Source organism: Mus caroli, unplaced genomic scaffold, assembly GCF_978045245.1.
Source record: "Mus caroli unplaced genomic scaffold, Mus_caroli_1 scaffold_10, whole genome shotgun sequence".
Classification (NCBI taxonomy): Eukaryota; Metazoa; Chordata; class Mammalia; order Rodentia; family Muridae; genus Mus; species Mus caroli.
The window spans coordinates 126,148,576-126,171,225 of NW_028227265.1; the positions used below are offsets into that span (position 1 = coordinate 126,148,576).

General features: G+C 46.7%; 1 protein-coding gene across 1 annotated transcript in view; it reads right to left on the reverse strand.

The window, feature by feature from the left end:
- The window catches only part of Arhgef18 (Rho/Rac guanine nucleotide exchange factor 18), a 103,760-nt gene extending 99,673 nt beyond the window's left edge, over positions 1-4,087 (reverse strand). The window contains exon 1 of the mRNA XM_085844244.1: positions 4,026-4,087. Within this exon, the coding sequence (XP_085700370.1) occupies positions 4,026-4,029 (4 nt within the window). The 5' untranslated portion in view covers positions 4,030-4,087. The remainder of the gene's footprint in view (positions 1-4,025) is intronic.
- Positions 4,088-22,650: the final 18,563 nt, after the last annotated feature.

A 22,650-nucleotide genomic window follows, 5' to 3' on the forward strand; every position in this document is an offset into this window, starting at 1 on the left:
TCTCTGCAAGGGACCAGAATGTGGTCCAGCATCTCATGTACGATGGCGCAGCTTAGTTGTTTATCAAACAGCAAGCAGGTTGAAAGAACCTTATAAGACAAATAACTGCTATAAATGAGGTTACAACATAGGCTCATAAGTCTGCTTCCAGTTGTGTTTGTTACTTGAGTCAGCTGGAGCAGGTGAGTTCATCCCTTCTTCTTAAAAAACCCATTCCTTCCCTTTGTGGCTCTTTCTTTGCAGTTCAATAAATACAGAGCAAAGCACTTAGTCATGGACACACAGACATGGGGATAGATTTACAAGGCAACATACAGTCTAGCACCTATTCAAACTCAGACAGTGGACAGTTAGGAGATGATAGAAGACAAGGAGAAAGAAGTAGAGAATTCAAATCTAGCCTCTCCCTTGGTAAAACTGTTCCAAAGCAAAGTGCTTTTAATTATTTCCCTTAGTTTGGCACTGACTTATTATTGGTGACTCTTGAGTTAATCATTAATGTGTTTCCCTTTACCAACTAAGTATCACTCTAGTCCATGGAGTGCATTTGAATGCCCTAAGTGGCTGTCTGAAACCATGGCAATAGCTGCTGCATACAAACTTTCCCCCAGGCTACATACCTATGATAAAGTTCAATTAGACATAGTCAGAGATCAACAACTGTAGCCAGTAATAAACTAGAACAATTAATGCTGGCATGGAGCTGCATGGCTGTAATCTCAGCATTTGGGAGACCGAGGCAAGAGGATCAGGATGGGTTTGGAGTCAGCCTGGTTGAAAAGACTGTTCTAAAAAGACAAAACAAAGGCTGGTAGATGGCTCTAGCCCCGAGACCAGAGGATCCCTGGAACCTACTTGGTGGAAGGAAAGAACCGAATCCTAAAACTTGTTCCTGGCCTCTGTATGTGTGTATGTGTGCATGTATGTGTGTTTGTGTGCATGCATGTGTACATGTGTGTACGTGCGTGCACATGTGCTGATCTCCCAGAATGTCTGAGTTTGATTCCCAGTATTATTACCAGGTAGCTTATGAGCAACAGTGAATCCAGCGCCAGAGAATCCAACTCCCTCTTCTGACTTCCTATGGTGCTTGTACTCATGTGCTCCCCTCCTCCACAGAAAATAATCCTGAAAATCAGCAACACAGGGCTAGCAACTTGGCTCAGTTAGGAGAAGGTGCATGCCAGCAAGTCTGACGATCTTAGTTTGATTCTTAGGACCAATATGGTGGGAAGGAAAGACCTGATTTCTACAGGTTATTCTCTGTTCTCTACACACATGCATGCATGTGCACACCACACATACACATAAAGACCTGATTTCTACAGGTTATTCTCTGTTCTCTACACACATGCATGCATGTGCACACCACACATACACATAAAGACCTGATTTCTACAGGTTATTCTCTGTTCTCTACACACATGCATGCATGTGCACACCACACATACACATAAAGAAATGTAATAGAACACATTTTAAAACCAATAAATGGATAAACTAAAAAAAATCAAACATAAAAGACAATAAAAGCAGTAATTAAAGTGATGCCAATTCCTCCAGGATACTTCATGCTAAGTAGGCTTTTCAGACCTAGGTTTATAGTGGATAAAGGAAACAGAAAACCTCAGAGAAACAGGGGCAGTGGGACTAACTGAGGGATGGGTATATTATGAGCCTTAAAAGAGGATTTATTTCTTTTTATTTTATGTATGTGTTTTTTCTACATGTATGTATACCTACCATATGTGCACTGGACATGCAATGCCCTTGGAGATGAGAAGAGGGTGCTGTGCTCTCTGGAGCTGGAGTTACAGGTGGTTGTGAGCCACCCCATGTGGGTGCTTGGAACTGAACCTTGGTTCCCTGCAAGAGCAGCAAGTACTCTTCGCCACCAAACTACCCCTCCGACTCCACTGGGATTTCTTTTGAGGTAAAACACAGGAAGTGCCTGTGACATATACATGTTTTATGGGTGGGGACAGCCCAGGAAGCAAGGCTTCACCACAAGAACACAGAACAAAGGAAAGGGCGGGGTGACTGATGTTTTCTGAGCTGCTACAATCTGCCAGGCACCAAGCTCAACGAGCTCTTGTGCATGACCTCGGGACTTTTTCCTCACATAGAAGCCCAGAGAGGTTGTGCAATGTCACCCAGAGGTGGGAATGTTAGGATTCGAACACATGACCTATCTAAAATGACGCTCCAGCACTAACCACAAGAGTGAGCACAGGCGCATTTCTAGATTGGTGTTGGGAGTTGGGGAGACCTGGGAGGCAGAGATGGTTCAGTCCAGATTCACTGAAGAGTTTGCAGTTAACCACATGTGCGTGACCTATGCATGAGCACATTCTGGTGTGTGTACAAGTGTGAATGTGTGTGAGGCAGGAGGTTGACCTGGAGTGTTTCCCACAATCGCTTTCCGTCTTATTTGTAAACTTAGTTAATTATTAGTTGATTATTAATTTGCACGTGTGGGCACAATCCACAGAATGTGAGCAGAGGTCAGAGGGCAACTTGCAGGAGTCAGTTCTCGCTTTCCAATGTATGGATCCCAGGGCTCAGACTCAGGTCCTCAGGCTTAGCCTCTACCTGCTGAACCATCTTGCTGGCTCCCACCTTATTTTTTATTATTTTTATTTTTGAGACCGGCTTTCCCTGATTCTCCTTGAGGTTCACTGATTCAACTAAACTAGTTGGACAGAGAGCTTCAGAGATCCTGTCTCTGCCTCCACAATGCTGAGATATCAGGCCTGCACCACCATGCTCAAAAACTTTTTTTTTTTTTCATGAGTTTAGGGGAGCTGAACCAGGTTTTTACTCTGTGCTATCTCCCTAGGTCCTCTTCAAGACCCATGAAAAGCTGCTTCGTACAGGAATTTACAGTTACAAGAAGGGTGCTCAAAGGTGGGTACAACTTGGAGTTTTCCCTTAGAAACCAGGGTGACTCTTGGAGGGTCCGCCCTGTGGGAGCCACATTCAAAACCTGTCTCCTACCTAACTCACCACCTCCGTTAGAGTGGTCAGCTCTAAATTCACTGCTACATGACTCCGGGGGTCGCCTTCCTACACCCGAGAGTGCACAAAGTCAACAGAAACTGAGAAAGCTGTAGTCTTGGGTGTGCCTGGTCAAACCACAGCCTGCCTCCTCACCTCACTCCATTCCGGCAGTTATTGTGGGAGGTTCCTCAAACTGGGCCACAAAGGGAGCCACCAGTGACTCCCCAGGGTTAAGGGCCTACAGCTGGAGGGCTATTGAGCCGAGGGTGGTCCCCATTTGGAAGACCTGGAAAGAATGGCTTTTCAGCAGATGTCAGCCTTAAAATTTTGCTTTGCAGACAGGATTCTCCAAGCCTGTATCAGGCAAGGCTGAACAAAACCCCGGAGCCAATGCTTTGAAAGGTGAAGAGGTCAAGCTACAGTGTGGATTATGCGTGCATACCTGTTACCCCAGAACTGGGGAGGCACAAGTAGGAATGCTGGGAGTTGGAGGCAAGCCTGGACTGCATGGTGAGACCCAGATTCAAAAGCAAAACAAAACAGAACAAGGCAAAACACAGACACCTGCTGAAAAGGCACTTAGACTTCTTCCCTCATCCCTGGCCCCCTACTCCTCCGTCCCCACACAGGCTTTGCTTACAAAAGGTTCCTTCAGACTCCATCATGGGTCTCCTCTAGACCAGGTGGCCTCTGAACTCCCGATGTAGCTGAGGATAACCTAAACCCCTAATCCTCCTGCCTCCATCTCCTAAGTGATGCTTGACAGCGTACAACACCCAGCTTTGACTTATGCAGTGCTAGGGATGAAACCCAGGACTTTGCCCATGCTAAGCAAGCACCCTATCAATTGAGCTATCTCCCCAGCACCCTCCAGGGTCATTTTAGGATTCCTGATCTCTGCAGTGCAAACAGCTGCCCCACTCTCTTACAGTTATGTCCCGGCTGTAGGAGTCAATCTCCTGCCTCACAGACTCTCAGACTTGCAGATCCCGAAATGCCCACCACTCCTCAAGATGGTCACTCACCCATGAGTTCCCGATTCTTGCTCAGGTAGGTAACTGGCTTTGTTAACAGCTCTTGCAGCTCCCATGTCACACAACCAGGGTTTCAAGGGACACGTGGGCCAGGCTAACCACAGAGTGGCTCAACTCTGCCCAGTTTCCTCTTTCTAAGCTACCGGCTTTTAATGGTTGTCTTCATCAATATTGAGCAGCAGGCAGCAGGGGTCAGCAAGGAGAGGAGAAAACAGGCAGAGGAGGGTTGTGAGAATCTGGGAGTCCACCCTCAGCCTGTACCTGCTGTAGGTGTTACAGGGAAGTGAAGTAAATAAAGTAAAGCCTCCCACGAGGGGAGCTCTGGCAGCAGCACTGAACCCCCACCAGACAGCTTCCTGTGGAGCCAACTGCTGAAGAGGAACAGGGTGTGAGGGCCTCACCCTAACACTCAGGCACACAAACAGACACATGGGACATGCAAGTCACATGTCTCTAGACAGACGCACGCTGGAACACATATGGGGACAGACACATATGTGGGTGTGTGGACCCATGGAAACATGTGGAGCTGAACGCTGGGTTTGTAAATGTCTACCAGCGATCATTCTGCTTGGTAACTGTCTGTTCTCCCGGTGTAAATACTGCCACCACGGCTAACTCTACTTCTTCAACTAACGCACTGTTACCAGAGCTGTTAAGGTTAGAGCTTGAGTCCTGGCAGTCTCCTAACAAACCAGATTAAGCGACTCATTCTCAGAAAGTCAGTCGAGGAAATGGCTCAAAGGGTCAAGTGCTTGCTGTGCAAGCAAGTGGAATTGATTTTAGTTCCCCACCCCCACTTGACTAAATAAAGTCAGGGTGTGGTAAGGCCACCTGTAATAACTCCAGTACTGAGCTGGCAGACAGGAGATTCCCAGGGAAGGGCAGGCTACCCAGCCTGATCCAGTGTTCCAGGTTCAGTGAGAGACATTGTCTCAAAAATAAGTGCATGTGGTGGTGCACGCCTTCAATCCCACTGGGCAGGCAGAGGCAGGCGCACAATCTGAGGCCAGCCCAGTCTTCAGAGGAAGTCCTAGGCAACCAGGGCAAACAACAGTGAGAAGTAGAAAAAGTGTATCTATTCAGGGTTGCTGCACCTGTAAGAGGACCAAACAGCCCCCTGCTCCTCCCACCTCTTCCCTCCAAGTCCATCCTTAGAGACCTGGTATTAGATGTAGGTTTAAATAGAAGGCAAGAGGTATACACAGGGGCGGAGAGATGGCTCAGTGGTTAGGAGTGCTTGCTACTCTTCTAGAGGACCTGAGTTCAGTTCCCAACACCTACACCGAGTGCCTCATAACTGCTTAATTTCTGCTATAGAAGGTCCTGTGCCCCTTCTGACCTCTATAGGCACCCGAACACAATTGCATGCACACACACACGCACATATCCACACACAGACAAACACACATACCCCAGACACTTACACACACAAGCACATATTCATATACAGACAAACGCACATACCCACAGCCACCTGCATATATACATTCATATAATCACACACAAACAAACACACATACAGGTACATGCACACATATGCACACATGTGCACACACACATACACACTTAATAATAGGAATGAATATAGAATATCTTCACTCCTACCTCGATGGGTACACCAGTACCTGAAAAGGTGAGAAGAAGAAGGGTTCACACTTGGCTCCACACTGGAACTGAGTGAGTGGTCTCTTAGCATGTGACTCTTGTGAGTTCTCAAATGTGGCCCTCTGGGAAACAGTTATGTACAAATAGCAGAGTTTACACATGCAGAGATTCCTGGATGGATACACTGGGCTTTGCACAGACATGAGAAACTGGGCATAGTTACACACATGCTGTGTAGAATAGTAGTGTCTATATGTGCAGAAAGCTCTGAGTAGGCACACATTATACTCTGGGCTCTGCACATATATGTGGAACTGTGTGCACATGCACAGGTGAACACATAGAGTATAGACAGCGAGGCCATGCCGTGGCACACAGGATGCACCACAAGCAAGAGCAACAGAAGAAAGTGTTTTGGCTACAGTTCCAGAGGGCTAGATGTCCTTTAATGTCAGGAAGTCAAGGAAGCAGGGGTCGGAAGCTGAGAGATCACATCTTTATTCACCACCAAGAAGCAGAGTGCAAATTGGAAGGGTGGTAAAGCTACATACTCTCAAGACTTATCCCTAGTGACAGTCTTTCTCCAGCAACACTGTACCCCAAAAGTTCTATAACCTCCCCAAACAGTACCACCAACTGGGGACCAAATGTTCAAATACACAAGCCTACGGGTGGTGTTTCCTATTCAAACCACCCTAAAGGAGACGGAGACCTCCAAGACACATGTTTACACAGGGCCCATCTGGAGACACAAGAGCATCTCACACACACTCAACCACATCTAGCCTCTCAGACTCGCCAGACCCCTGCAGACTTCTCTGGTTTGTCTTGGCTCCCAGGAGTGGATCATTAATCTTCTGGAATGTTGGGCCTGTGTTTTGTCTAAGTGGATAAAGGAGCCTGCTTACCTCAATTTGATTCCTGATCCCACATTAGTAGAAGGAGAGAAATGACTGCTGTGAGTTGTCCTCTGACCTCTACAGGTGTCCTGTGCAATGCAGAGCCACACACACAGACATTGAATAAATAAAAATGTAATGAGATAAAAGTATTCAGGACACTTGAAAGCTGGTGGTTAAATGCATCATGCGTTGTGTGTGAGTGTCGATGTGCAAGCAGGTGTGTGTGTGTGTGTTGGTGGAGGTTGGAGGAAACTTGGGTGTCATTGGAGGAACCCTGAGTGTCATTGGAGGAACCTTGGGTGTCATCAGAGGAACCTTGGATGTCATCGGAGGAACCTCGAGTGTCACACCACTGGTGCTTCCCATTTTTTTTTTAAATGAAGTCTCTCCCTTGGCCTCAAATTCAACAAGTAGGCTGCACTGGCTGGACAGCAAGCCCCCGGACCTGCCTATCTCCATGTCCCTGGCTCTGGAATTACCGAAGTGTGCAAGTGTGTACTACCGTGTCCAGATATTTTTACGTGGATTTCTGGGATTGAACACAGGTCCTTAGACTCATGAGGCAAGCACTTGATCCACTGGGCCACCTCTTCACCCCCATCCCACTTTTATTATTATAAACCTTGCTGTTTTAAGACAGGATCTCTCCAAGTTGTTCAGCTTGGTCTTGAACTTGATTTATAGTTCAGACAGATTCACAACTTACATGCTTTCTGCCTCAGCCTGGAATGAGAGGCTTGTACCACCATGCCTAAATAAACTTTTGACAGTGTGTGTATACTTGCTGAGGTCAGGCTGTGCCCTTGAGGTGGCTAATTTTGATTGTCAACTCGACCACATATGGAATGAACTAAAACCCAAACAGCTGGGCAGACACCTATGAGGGATTTTCTTAATTGGATTATTCGAAGTAGGAAGATTCACTTTGAATATGGGTTATATCTTCCAGTGTCTCCTCACTCATACCAGCCTGTTCATCTACCCTGTTGCTAAGACATTTCTTCTCTGGTATTTGAACTGGATTCAGACTTCTTTGGGATTCCAACTTAGACTGAAGACCAGATGCTCTCCAGGAACCCTCCAGACCTCCAGCACCAGATTGGGACTGCAGAGACATTCAGTCTTTATTGCTGGGCTGCCTCGACCTGCCAGCTTCTGAATAATGTCATATAGACATAATAATGACATATTATCTATTAAGCTTAGACTTTAGCTGACCACCTCTCTGCCAGCTCACCTCATTTAAGTTAACCTGACTATTCTATTCCACATCCTGGCACATGACCTATTACCTGTCTCTCACATATTCAGTCTTGGCACCTGTTCCTTCTACCTCTGCTGTGTCCAGTTGGTGAATCTCAAGCCTCTCAGTTCTTCCCACAGTTCCCATTTCTGTCCGGATGTTCTGCCTTTCCTTGCCTGTTTGCCTTCAACTCTTTATTAAGCCCATCAGAAGGGAAGAATGTTTACAAAATACTCAGGTAGGTGATGTTCCAATAAAAATAACAATACCAAGGTCCTGACAGACAGTACTAAACTCTCTGCTGGCACTTAAATTAACATTTGAATAATACGAAGACAACCTTTACACAGTGCACAAAAAGATTATCCCAAGTCTTGACTGAACAACTATCAGATTCTTGGCCTTTCCACCAGGAAGACAGCCAGTTTTGGACTATAGAGGCCACAACCTGTAAGCTACTCTAATAAGACGAGTGTCTGTGTGTGTGTGTGTCTGTGTGTGTGTGTGATAAGACATGTGTGTGTGTGTTCACTCATCCTACCATTTCTGTTCTTTTAGAGAACCCTAGTACAGCCCTACTCTGAGTTACTCTACGTTGTATAAAACAGTGTTTTTATTTTTTATTTTTTTGACTGTGCCATGCTCCAGGAGACTTTTACGAGGCGCTTCTGACTCTATTTTGAGAACCCAGGAACGGCCTCATCTGTCGGACACATTTCATCCAGCACAGACTGATATGTGATTTATTCCTGAGAGCAGAAAGGATCTGCCCCATAAGTTTACTTGGGTGAGTAGAAGCAGTGGGGGCACATATGCATATTAAAATAATATTAGGAAAACAAGGCCCAGAACTTATCAGACACCAGACTAGGGTAAAGGTCTAACTCTCTCACCTGGACCCCATAAAGTGATGGGCACAAAACAGGGTGACATCACACTGTTATGAACTCAGAACAACCTGTCACCCGACACCTGGTGTGTACGGCAAGGACTGAGGACACTCTAGCTGTCCTTTGAGCTTCATCTGGGTTTGGTCCCCTACTGTCTACTAGGCCAGCTGGATGACTGCCTGACCATGTTTGCTCATCTGGTTCTGATTTCCTGCTCTTCCCTGGTTCAGCCTTTCACTTTGCATGTGGACTCAGCTGTTTTGCTGTCAACCCTGATTCCACAGCCTCTGCTGTGTCTCTCTCTTGACTCCTGCTGTGATTCATTATCTTGTCACTGTGGACTCTCAGCCTGAAGTAGAATAAGGCAGAACAGACCAGATGTTAGATGCCAGTTTATTGCTTTATTTAGTGATTTACTTAAAGCTCGGCCTGCACTGCTTATTTTCCAGGGATGATTTCACTCTCGGCCCGGAGCAGAATGATCTGGATAAACCGCTGAAGCAATGGGTCATCACCCTTAACAACCCGCTGACTGCCTTGAACACTTCTGTAAACTCTCGCTTGCTTGCCTGCCCCACCTTGTGGTTTTAGAGCATAAAATGAGAACACAAACTGAACCCTGGATTGAAGTCTTTCTGAAGCTTCTAGTGGCCCAGTGGCAGTGAGACACTGGACTGTAGCCTCTGAGTAGAAACGATGAGACTAAGTAAGGAGCTCCTGGGGACAGGCAGGAATGCAAACTTGACCCCCCCCCCAAAAAAAAAACTGCCTCTGAAGCCCTGATGGGAGACTGAGGTGGCACTGGTCTCCAAGGAGAATCAGACAAATGATTCTGAATGCTTGTGATGCTCCCACAGCTCTGTGGCTACAGGATCTGACTAGGCTCCAAGTTGTAGATCTACTGTGGTCATTTCAACTAAATGGGCACTTACCTTCCATGATAGGAGGTGATTAGGTATGGGGTTATATGAGTGACCCTTGAGGTAAGACCTCTTTCTTCTTCTTCTTCATTTTCTTCTCTTCTCCTCTCCTCTCCTCTCCTCTCCTCTCCTCTCCTCTCCTCTCCTCTCCTCTCCTCTCCTCTCCTCTCCTCTCCTCTCCTCTCCTCTCCTCTCCCTTCCTCCCTTTTTCCCTTCCTTCCTTCCTTCCTTCCTTCCTTCCTTCCTTCCTTCCTTCCTTCCTTCCTTCCTTCCTTCTTTCTTTCTTTCTTTCTTTCTTTCTTTCTTCAGACAGAATTTCTCTGGGTAGCCTTGGCTGTCTCAGAGTTTGCTCTGTAGACCAGGCTGGCCTCAAGCTCTCAAGAGATCTGCCTGCTTCTGACTCTCAAGTGCTGGAATTAAATGTGTATTCCACTACTGCCTGGCTAGATCAGACCTCTTAAATCACCAAGAGGTGGCTGGGCAGACAGGTACCTGCTTGAGGGAGAAGCCAGTCTTCTTTGCCTAGCCTATGCAGCAGGCATGACTAGGGAGGTACATATAAGCTCCCCTAAGTCCTAGTTAGGGAACTCCTTTCATTATGGGGTATACACAGTCCTGATGTGAAACCCACATAGTCCTACACACCATACTTGACAACTGTAAAAGAAGATTTACACTGACTATGAGATGAAACCCTCCAATTAAAGACTCTGTGAAACTGATTGCTCTGCCTTTGATGTCATCTGGCCATGAATAGGAATTCTAGATTTGACTTTGATTAACAGAGTCTGAGAGGCTACACAGACCAGTTCCCACATATTGATTCCTGGTGTCCGATGGTCTGGGATGGTGTGGTTGAATATGCTTGTCTCAGGGAGTGGCTCTATTAGGAGGTGTAGCCTTGTTGGAGGAAGTATGTCACTGTGGGGTGGGCTTTGAGAGCCTTCTCCTAGTTGCCTGGGAGACAGTTTTCTCCTGGCTGCCTTCCAATCAAGATGCAGACCAGTATCTGCATCTTGTGCATCTGCATCTTCTCCAGTATCGTGTCTGCTTGGACACTGGTATGTTTTATGCCTTGATGACAATGAACTAAACCTCTGAACCTGTGACCCAGCACCAATTAAATGTCTTTTAGAAGAGTTGCCTTGGTCATGGTGTCTGTTCACAGCAATGGAGATGCTAGATAAGACAGATGGCTTCTCCAGAACCGTCCCAGCCTCAGAAAACGTCTGCTACAAAGACAGGGAAGTCTGAAGGCACCAGGGAAGCATCCCCACCATCTTCCCCAGAGGATGAAAATGTGCCTGTGATGCCACATCCCTCCCGGATCCAATTGCAAGTACTAGTCATGCGCAAGATCCTTCATACCTGTCCCCCATTGGCATCCACCTCCATACGGTGCTCACTAACCTCCTCCTGCTATATAGCGCAACAGCTACCATGGGGATGCTCACCAGACTCAGGCCAGCTGTATTCCTAGGAAGAGTCCTTTCCAGTGTGCCACTGAGAAAAATGCCAGCCCCTCTCCTCACCCGAGAGGATGACAACTATGGTACCTGGCCCTAAATCCAGCTGCATACTTGCCTGAAGAGGATGGAAAGCCCCTCCAGGAATGCAGAGAAATTATGAATGAGATTTCCTCCTCACAGCCTGACTTAAAGGATGAGCTGATCCCCCAATTCAGATGTGGAACCTTTTATTGATGGGAGCTGAAGCATCTAACAGGGGGAATAGCACCTGTACTGGCTGGTTTTATGTGTCAACTTGACACAGGCTAAAGTTATCACAGAGAAAGGAGCTTCAGTTGAGGAAATGATTCCATGAGATCCATTTGTAAGGCATGTTCTCAATTAGTGATAAAGGGGGGAGAGTTCATTTTGGGTGGTACCATACCTGGGCTGGTAGTCTTGGGTTCTATAAGAGAGTAAACTGAGTAAGCCAGGGGAAGCAAGCCAGTAGATAACATCCCTCCATGGCCTCTGCATCAGCTCCTACTTCCTGACCTTCTTGAGTTCCAGTCCTGACTTCCTTTGGTGATGAACAGCAATGTGGAAGTGTAAGCTGAATAAACCCTTTCCTCCCCAACTTGCTTCTTGGTCATGATGTTTGTGCAGGAGTAAAATCCCCGACAAGATAGCCCCTCACAACATCAGGACAGCAATATATAAAGAAAGAGGACTATTTACCCCAGGGGCTTAAAAAAATTGCCTCCCCAAACAAGAGGCCATATCCTCCAGCTACTAGGAGCCCAGTTGTGGCAGTGGTGCACTGCCAGACTCATAGAAAAAGTCAAGGGTGAGTGAATCAGGGGGTGATAGTGATAGTGATAGATAGTGACAGAGATAGAAGTAGAGTCTGGTAGACCAGATAACCAAACAGGCTGCCCTTCCGTGAAGACAAAGCTCCATAGTCTCCAGGAACCAATTACCCATCCATCCACCCCAGGGTATGTTTTTTTGTTTTGTTTTTTAATTTGTTTCTTGGTTTTTGTTTTTGGTACTCACTTTTTATTGGTTCATTGTGAATTTCACATCATGCACTGTAGTTGTAAGCCACCCATGGCCTACGTGAACCAGGTACTCCTGAAAGGCAGGCTGAGGCTGAAAAAGAGACTAGACGGGGAGAGAAATAAAGACACCAAGACAAAAGTACTCTGTTCAAGGCACCTTAAAGTTTACTTAGAGTCTAAGCTCATATAGGGGGTAGGCCCATCCCCTCGCCAGTCCATCCTTGGTGCCCGGAGCCAGCTTGTAAGCAATGTGCACGATAGGATGTGTCTCCGGAATGTCTCAAGGGTGTCTCAGCAGGCAGCAGGATCTCGAAGAAGAGCAGTGGCAGTTGACACCTCAAAAGAAGCCAGCCTGCTGGGCGTGGTGGCACACGCCTTAAATCCCAGCACTCAGGAGGCAGAGGCAGGTGGATTTCTGAGTTTGAGGCCAGCCTGGTCTACAACGTGAGTTCCAGGACAGCCAGGGCTACACAGAGAAACCCTGTCTCGACAAAACAAAACAAAACAAAAAATAGCCAGCTAAGTCGGAAAGCTACACTGCAGGTGGACCCACCTCAGTGGCAACAAGGTCTGCACCAGCCCGCTTCAGGCTGGGGGAGGCTACAATGCACCCTCATCTCCTGCTCTTTATCCACCCTTTGCCTTTGCAATCTATCCCCAAAACACACACACACACACACACACACACACACACACACACTGAACAAAAGAAAACAAAGCATAGAAATCATCTTGTTGTGGAAGCTAAAATGTGTCAGGGTGTCCTGCTGTTCACATTGTAAACTGCAATGAGTCACTAGTCTGGTTTGAGGTCTCTAGCTTCTGTGACACACACCATCAATACTGGGTTTTCAACGAGATTCCTCCCAGTTATCCCGTTGCGTGTCATGAAGATCTTGAAGCCTTGGATCTGCAGTCCTTTCATGCACTTCAACAATTAACAGATGGTGTAGATATTGGAGTGGATCAACTCAAAGCACTGGAGCTGGGCTTGGTTGGTAGCTGAGCTGGTGAGTATGCAGGCTCTCCAGTATAAGCGTCCACCACTAGGGTGAGCTCTCTAGCACTGTTCTGGTTAGGCCATTCAGTGAGAAGGAGGGTCAGCTCTCCCTCTCTCATATCCTCAGGGCCGGCTCAACTGCCCCACACCTCCAGAGCCAGCTCCACCAACGCTGCTCAAGTGAGGTGTAGGGCCACTCTCCTGAGTGCAGCAGCCAGTGAGAGGCTGGGCCAGCCCACCTGCTCTCGTGATCCAGTGGCCAGCTCTCCTGACTGCTGAAGGTGGCAAGTCCGGGAAAGCCTCGCTCCCATCCTCTCTTCATGGACCATACCACAATCTCATGGAAGAGGAGTGGTGGGGCCAGCACTCCTTTGCTCACCCTTGGGGCCGGGTCACCTGTGCCTCCCACCCCACATGACCAGCTCTGATATGCTGTCCAGGTAAAGTGCTGGGCTTAGTCTCCCAAGTGCTGCTGCCAGTGGGTGAGAGGTAGGGCCAGCTCTCCAGAGCAACACAGCCACTTCTGCACAGCCCCTGGAAGGGGCTGTCCCAGGTGGCTGCCCAGACCAGGAATGTCCCCATGGTCTCTAGTGGTAATATGCACCACAGACATCAACAACGAATCCTACAGCTGCATAGCCATGGACCTTGATCAGCAGGTCTCTGGATGACTTTACTTATAACATCCACTGCCATCAGGACAGTCCTGGGATACTGTGATGACATCCTTGTCACTGACCTCAGCAAAGCAGTAGCAGGGTATGTTTTAATAACTGACAAAGGAGCTACTAAAAATCAAGAGGGCTGGCTGATTATCACAGCTTTCTGCTCAGTCCAACAACCCCTCTGGAAAAACTGCCCTACAGAAATTGCAGCAAAGGTATTTGGTGGGTTCAAAGTTGCCAACACTGATCCAACAAGCTAGCAAACTCCGTCTGCAATGTGTTCAGAACAATCTCAAGCAGGGAGCTGAGGCCTCCATGCTGACACAGAAACAGGGGTCCTACATATTTGGACATCTTGAATGGACTTTACTGCCATTCAATCCAGTAGAGGGTATCAGTATTTGCTGATATGCTATGCACTCTTTTAGGCTGGGTGGAAACTCTTCATACCTGCACAGGGAATTAACTTGGAACTTGTCATGCAATACCACCCTCCACCAACCACCAGACCACTTGAGAGAATGGGTAAAATGTCACCAGTCAAATATTACCAAGAAACAGATCTTCCCAGCCAGAAATTCTGTCATCTACACTGTTTAGAATGCATTAAATGTCTTGTTTGTTTTCTTTTTTTATTAGATAATTTCTTTATTTACATTTCAAATGTTATCTCCTTTCCTAGTTTCCCCTCCGAAAATCCTCATCCCCTTCCCTCTCCCCCTCCTCCCCAACCCACCTACTCCTGCTTCCTGGCCCTGGCATTCCCCTATACTGGGACATAGGACCTTCACAAGATCAAGGGCCTTTCCTCCCATTGATGACTAACTAGGCCATCCTCTGCTACATATGCAGCGAGAGACACAAGTCCCACCGTGTGTTTTCTTTGATTGGTGGTTGAGTTCCCCAGAGCTCTGGAGGTATTGGTTAGTTCATATTGTTGTTCCTCATATGGAGCTACAAACCCCTTCAGCTCCTTGGGTACTTTCTCTAGCTCCTTCATTGGGGGTCCTGTGCTCCATCCAATGGATGACTGTGAGCATCCACTTCTGTATTTGCCAGGCACTGGCACAGCCTCTCAGGAGACAGCTATATCAGGCTCCTATCAGCCAAATCTTGTTGGCATCTGCAATAGTGTCTGGATTTGGTGGTTGTTTATGGGATGGATCCCCAAGTGGGGCAGTCTCTGGATGGTCTTTCCTTCCTTCAGTCTCTGCTCCAAACTTTGTCTCTGTAACTCCTTTCATGGGTATTTTGTTCCCTCTTCTAAGAAGGATCAAAGTATCCACACTTTGGTCTTCTTTGTCTTGTAAATGTGGTTACTCTATTTCTGAGATCATGTTTGACTATCCACCTCCACTGCTCCCAAAGGAGTCAAAGGACTTCTGAGAGTATGGACATACCTGTCTGCAGTGGTTCTTGAAAGATGTGGATAAAACTGCTTAAAAATTGTCCACTGCCTCAGCCTTTAAAGTTGCAGGTGTCAAGCAATGGGTACAATATACCTATACCAAGGCTGCTGTGGACCCAAGTCAAGAATGGAATGTGGGAGTTGACCCAGACCAACTTCAAACTTACCTTGGAAGGAGGAACTCACCTCAGCTCATACTCTGCTTCCTGATGATCCTGTGGGCATGCCTCTGGGTACTCCCCACTCAGCCTCGCTGATCCTCTCATATAAGTCAGGGCACATAAATATTGCGGGAGGGAAACATTGCTCAGGGCAACTCCAATTCCTAGACACTGTCATTATTAGTAATGGCTCCCCAGAGCAGCTCTGTCTTATCTCCTTCAGGTGTTGCTTCTACTGAGAAATAGGCCAGCCACAGATCATCCCTTGGATCATCCTGCTATGATGGAACTGTCCACACCAGCCAAACAGGCTGTGATTCCTTTTTGGAACAGCTCCAGCTAGTGACAGCCTGTGGAAGGTGTAATGATTGTGGATTGTGGGGGAACTATATTGGTCTCTTCTCAAATACTGATCATGGATGAACCTTGCCTTGAAAGGGTCAGAAAAGTGGAGAGGTGGTCCTATAATGGAATAGGAGTTAAGGCCACAATGGGCCTTTGGTTGGGGGTAAAACTAAGGAATAATATGGGAACTGACCATAGAAAAGCCCCTCATCTGGAAAAGTTATGTCTTAAAATGCTGGCTTTAGCAGATGCCAGCCATGAGCCTCTTTATCCAGGTTAGGATTGCTAGATAGGCTTACAGTCAGGCCAGGTTACTAACACTGGCGTAGGAATAAACAACCAAAGCCTGACTGCCGACACAAAAGGACCTGGTGGCTATATGAAAAAGGTCTAGTATGATTGAGTAAGAGGGTAGACCTTGAGTCGCTTCCACAGCAGAAAAGGTAAATACATGTTTAGGGAGACTGTCTTATGTCTATATGGATGTGGTGCCTGTCAATATTACATCTGATGGCCTATGGCTTAAGCAGAAAACAGGAGGTAGAACATCTGGGAGGCAGAAGGAATTCTGGGATAGAGCCAGGTGGGAGATTGGCCCAGGGAGATGTGACAACATGGACCCATGGTACCTGAACACAGGTAGCCAGCAGACTGTAGAGTAAATGGGTTATAATAATAACTTATGTTCCAGTCAGAGAAAAGCCTAGCTATATGGCTAAGGTACTTGTAATATGTTTTGAGTCTGAATCTTATTTCTGGGAGCATGGGGCTGGGAGGAAGAACCAGATGCTAACTTCTACAACATGAGCTAAAAGTATGCACTAACTACATAGATTTAACAATCTAAGCATATTCTATATCACTTAGAGGTTGTGGCATGGCTCAGTGGCAAAGCCTCTGCCTAGGATTCTCCAGTGAGGGGCTAGGGATTTGCCTTAGGGTAGAGGCCCTGCCTAGAATCTTCCTGTGAGAAGCTGGGGTGTGTGGCTCAGCCACCTGTCCCTAAGACATTAATTAAGGAGTTAAGCAAGAGTGAAAAACAGAGAAGGACATTTGATAATTGAGGCCTCATTGGGAAGGACAAATAAGGAGATTCAGTGACCTCAATTTCATCTTTGGGGTCCTGGCAGCAAAAGGTTGAATAGCTAAGCTGCCCTGAAGAAGGTGTGGCCCTGCCCATCACTACCTCATGACTGTCTCAGCTGCAGTCTCTCCTGGTGTAGTCCTGCTCACCACTACCCCACACTGTCTCAGCTATGGTATCTCCTGCAAGGGATCTGACACATTATCAGTCTATAAGGATCTTCTCCTGGGAGACCAGTTTCCTTTCTGGTTGACTCAGGGTTCAGATTTTTCTCTTCCCTCAACATGAGATTCCCAGGGAAGTTTAATTCTTTGGGATCAGTGTTCCAACATTTTGATAGCTAAGAGGAGGGGTGTAGTATCTCTCCTTAGAATACCCCATCTCCCAGGGCTGGGGATTCAGTCAATAGTGTGCTTGCCATAAATCATGACGAATTAAGTTGGACCCTTAGCTACCACATAAAAAGTCCTGAAATGATAGTGTGTGTTTCTAATCGTGGGGCTGGGGGCACAGAGACAGGAGGATACCTGGAGATTGCTAGCCAGTCAGCTTAGCTGACTCAGATCTTTAAGCTCTGGGTTCTACTGAGAGACTCTGTCTCAGAAAATAAGGTAGATGATGCCTGAGGGGTTGACTTCTGGCTTCTATCTGCACACACACACACACAGATACACACACACACACAGATACACACAGACACACAACAGACAAACAGACACACACACACCCTTTCCTGACAGGGTGGTTACACTCACGTGAACATAAAGAGTGAATATGCACACACATACTACACAGGCACAGACAGAAATAATCTCACACTGGTGTCTGGAACATATGACCTACAGTGCTTATCTGTCTCCTAACGTCAGAAAATGCTTAGACCCAAATTAGCACAACACAAACACCAGTACGGAATTTCAAAGTCCTGTACTGGCGACATACGGGAACTATCCAGAGAAACTAAAAGAACATTCACTCACATGTATGCAGGAGGCTCCAGGAGATACAGCAATGCACAGATTTGCATGTATACATTCTGTGGTTAATTATTTCTTCAGTGAAACTGATATTTATTTATTTTTGAGACTGGGTCTAAAGTAGCCCAGGCTGGTCTCCAACTCCATATGTAGCTGAGGATTTCTGAGCTGGTATGCCTGCCTCTACCTCTTGAGTGCTGAGAGGACAGGTGTGCACCACCTTGTCCGGTCTTATTAGAACCCAGGGTTTCCCTCATGCTTGCTGGGTAGTTCTCAACCAACGGAGTCACTCCCAGTTTTAACAAGCATCCACTTGTTCTGGGTACTGTTTGTTGAACGAGATAAATGGACCTAAAGTGGATCACAGGTCGGTGGGGGAGGTGAACCATGACTCAAGAAGCAGATCTTGGAAGGCACAGACACAGAGAAGGCTTTAACAGGAAGCATACAAGGTAGGGTGATACAGGCTGGGCCAAGAAAGCTGTTGCTTCAGACTACTGGAAGGTCAAGAAAGGACATTTGAGCTGAGACCTGAAGGCTGTGAAGAAGCTAAACTTTCTGGGTAAAGTCAGCTGGGAGTAAGATGTGGGTGGGACAGAGGTTGGGAGTCAAGGTAGACCAGAGGCCCCAGTGCAGTCCCCTGCAGCTGTGTAAAAAGTGTGCAGTGGTGTGTGCCTGTAACCCTAGCACTGGGCAAGGCTAGCCTATTAGTCTGCAATGGTGAGCTCAGGCTTCACTGAGAGATGGTGAGGTGGCTCAGTGGTTAAGGGCACTTACCATCAAGCCCTTAGCCACTGAGTCCTATCTCCAGGTCCCACAGGGTGGGAAGGAGAGAACCAACTCTTACAAACTGTCCCAGCCTTCAGACGTATGCTGTCATACATGTGCCCACACACACAGTAGATAATGTAGTAAGTTTATTTTTAAGAGTGGAGCTAGAAAGAGGAAGATACCTGGAATGTTAGAATCCTGTTACTGCAAACACTATGGTACCTCCAGAAGCCCCTCTCCCCTCTGAGGCATCTACAACGGGAAGGACTGGCTATAGGTTCTGTTGAGACACACCACTTAGTAAGAGAACTATAAGAAGAGACTCTGCCATATGGGCCTGGTACCACTTTCCATCCCTCTGTCTGTGGGCTGGAAGGAGTTTTCTTGGGACTCACTGGCTCTTAAATGAGCTCTAGGCTCTGTAGGAGATGCTGAGACCCTTTCTCAAAAAATAAGGTGGAGATAGATTGAGGAAAAAACACAACGTTGACCTAGGACACTTAAACACACACACACACACACTCAGGCAGTCAGGTACGCATGCACACACACACACACACACACACACACACACACACACACGCACAGAGACACACACAGAGACACACACACAGTCACACACACAGTCACACACAGACACACACAGACACACTCAGAGACACACAGAGACACACAAACACAGACACACACACACACTCAGGCAGTCATGCAAGCATGCACACACACACACACATACACAGACACACACATAGAGACACACACAGACACACACAGACACACACACACATCCCTTAGAGGTCTTTAAAAAAAAAAAAAGCCAATCATAGTTGCTATCCTCTGTGTGACCACTAGAGGGCAGGACTATCCAATGCCTTGTGCTCTTACAGGGTTGTAATCACGGTAAAAGAGAAGGGAAAAATGAATGATATGGGAATCCCGAAGACTTTACAGAGCCAAGTGTGGCAGAGCTGGTATGTGAGTTCTAGGACACTTTCAATTGCACTTTTGGTAAAGGCTTTACAGAATAAAAAGCCCGGGCGTGAGAAGGGGATAGACCATTGGATCTCTGAACTATCGTATCTATCACCTCCATGCAACTGCTTCTGTCTTTTTTTTTCTCTCTCTTTTTTTATTAGGTATTTTCTTCATTTACATTTCTAATGCTATCCAAAAAGTCCCCCATACCCCGCCTCCACTCCCCTACCCACCCACTCCCACTTCTTGGCCCTGGCATTCCCCTGTACTGCGGCATATAAAGTCTGCAAGACCAATGGGCCTCTCTTTCCAACGATGGCCGACTAGACCATCTTCTGATACATATGCAGCTAGAGACACGAGCTCTGGTGGGTACTGGTTAGTTCATAATGTTGTTCCACCTGTAGGGTTGCAGATCCCTTTAACTCCTTGGGTACTTTCTCTAGCTCCTCCATTGGGGGCCCTGTGATCCATCCAATAGCTGACTGTGAGCATCCACGTCTGTGTTTGGTAGGCCCCGGCATAGTCTCACAGGAGACAGCTATATCTGGGTTCTTTCAGCAAAATCTTGCTAGTGTATGCAATGGTGTCAGCGTTTAGAGGCTGATTATGGGATGGATCCCCGGGTATGGCAGTCTCTAGATGCTTCTGTCTTTAAGGCTTTTATCTTTATTATCTGGGCACCATGCTAAGTTCCAATCACTGATAGTGAGGTGGGCTAGAAAGACATGGAAGTTGAAGAGGAGACGAAAAAGGAAAGAAACCGTTCACCCCGAGATTTTATGATGAAGATTTAAAAATATGGGCACAACAGATACAGGCAAAAATTGCCTAGAAAAGAAAAAACTGTGTGTTTTCATAATGACATCTCAAACTAAGATGTTAAAAACAAATTTAAAAACAAAACATTAGCTCATGGCCACATACCCTGCAATCACAGTGCACAGAGGCAGAGGCAGGCAATCTTACCGAGTTTCAGGCCAGGTGATCCTCATAGCAAGTTCTAAGCCAGTCAGGGCTACAGAGGAGAACCTGTGTCAAAAACAAAACAGAAATAATAAGACAACAGAGAAACGGTTCTTACTTAGGGCAGAAATGTCTCTAATCTTGGATTTTCCCGTATCAGCACTCTTCTCAACCCTAAATCTGAGCAATATACTTCATAAAAGTCTTACAATATCATTTACAAATGGAAATTTATTAAGTAAATCAGTTAATATATTGTACTTAGTTTTTAAATGTTATTTAAATTTTAAGCTTTGTTTAATCTTTAAACCTTATTATAAATTATATCCTTTGAGAAATATAACTTAGAAAGCCACAAGATCATTTATATATGTATACGCACACACGTGTGTGTGTGTGTGTGTGTGTGTATGTATGCACTGATATAGCTATATGCATTGAAGACACATCTAAATGAGATACCCTGTAGAAGCCCACACCTGTGTCTTGGGATTGTGTAGTATCTTTTTCCTATATAACTTTCTGCCTGGTGTGGTGGTGCTTTTAACCCAGCACTCAGAAGGCAGAGGCAGGTGATTTCCAGGTCAGCTTATGCTACAAAGTGAATTCTAGGATAGCAGGGCTGTTACATAGAGAACATCCCCCCCCTCACCTCCCCACCCCCCACCCCCCACCCCATCTCAAAAAAATAAGAAAGAGAGAAACAAAGGAAGGAAGAGAGAAAGAAACAAAGGAAGAAAGAAAAAGAAAGGAAAGAAGGAAGGAAGGAAGGAAGGGAGGGAGGGAGGGAGGGAGGAAGGAAGGAAGGAAGGAAGGAAGAAAGGAAGAATGAAAGAAAGAAAACAAAAACAAACAAAAATGAAATGATAAAGACCACTGGGGAGGGAGGTCACCAGGTAAAGGTGACTGCCATGAGGTCTGACTTGAGCGCCTGGGACCACAGGTAGAAAGGGAGAAGGAGCTGCTTCAAATTGTCCTGTGACCTCCAGGGACACACAGTAGCATTCAACACCCACCTTCCTGCATAAAGGAAATACACTGTAACAAAGACTAGAACAACTCCCAGAAACCGCAGGGCTGGAGAGATGGGTCAGTGGGTAAGTCATTTGCCATTTAGCCTTGAGGACCTGAGTCCATATCTTAAGAACCCACGTAACAGCCAAACAGTATAACCGAAGTCTGCAGTCCCAGGCTTCTACTGTGAGATGGCAGGTAGAGGCAGAAACGCCCTCAGAAGCCCCAGATAGCCACCAGACAGTGGCAAACAAGAGGAACCCCCACAGAAGTGAGGATGGGCACCCTATTCTCTAACTTCCACACATGGTACTCACGGTACATGAGTGCCTTCACTTACATATACATCTCTCTCTCTCCCTCCCTCTCTCTCTCCCTCCCTCTCTCTCTCTCTCACACACACACACACACACACATCCCTAGATTTCGTCTATGTAGGAAACACATGACATTTGGTTTTCTGAGCTGGTCTTTGCTTAACATGGGGATTTCTAGTTTCATCCATTGTCCCACAAAGGACACGACTCATCCTTCTTCATATCCAAATTGGCATGCACTGTATTTTCTGTATACGTTCCTTGTAGGTGGACATTTCGCCTGATTCTGACTCTTAGCTGTTGTGAATGGCGTGACTAGTTTGCTTTCTGTTGCTGTGATAAGCACAATGACCCAAAGGATCCTGGGAGGGGAGGGGAGGATTTACTTCATCTTATAGGTTGCAGTCCATGGCAGAGTGAACCTAGGCAGGAGCTAAAACGGAAGCCTTGGGGAAGTACTACTTCCTGCCTTGCTTCTCACAGAACCCAGGGCCACCTGCATAGGCATGGCACTATGCCCCACGGCCACAGATCAAAGGAGGCAAGTCTTCCACTGAGCTTCGTTCTTCCCAAGAGTGCTCATTACAAAAAACACGGATGTACAAATATCTCTGTGATGTGGTGTGTGTGTGCTTGTGCATGTGTGTATGTGCATGCTAACTTGTGCATAATTGTGTGATGTGGGTATTAGTGGGCATTAATTGTCCTCATTACCTCTGGCTCCCTGCTCGTTCCTTTGAGGAAGGGTCTCAGCGCAGGAAGGACGTAGCTGGGTCACACAGCAGTACTATTTTTAGCCCTTTGAGGGGCTCCCAGACTGACCCCCACAGTGGCTGCAAAAGTTTATATTCCCACACACAG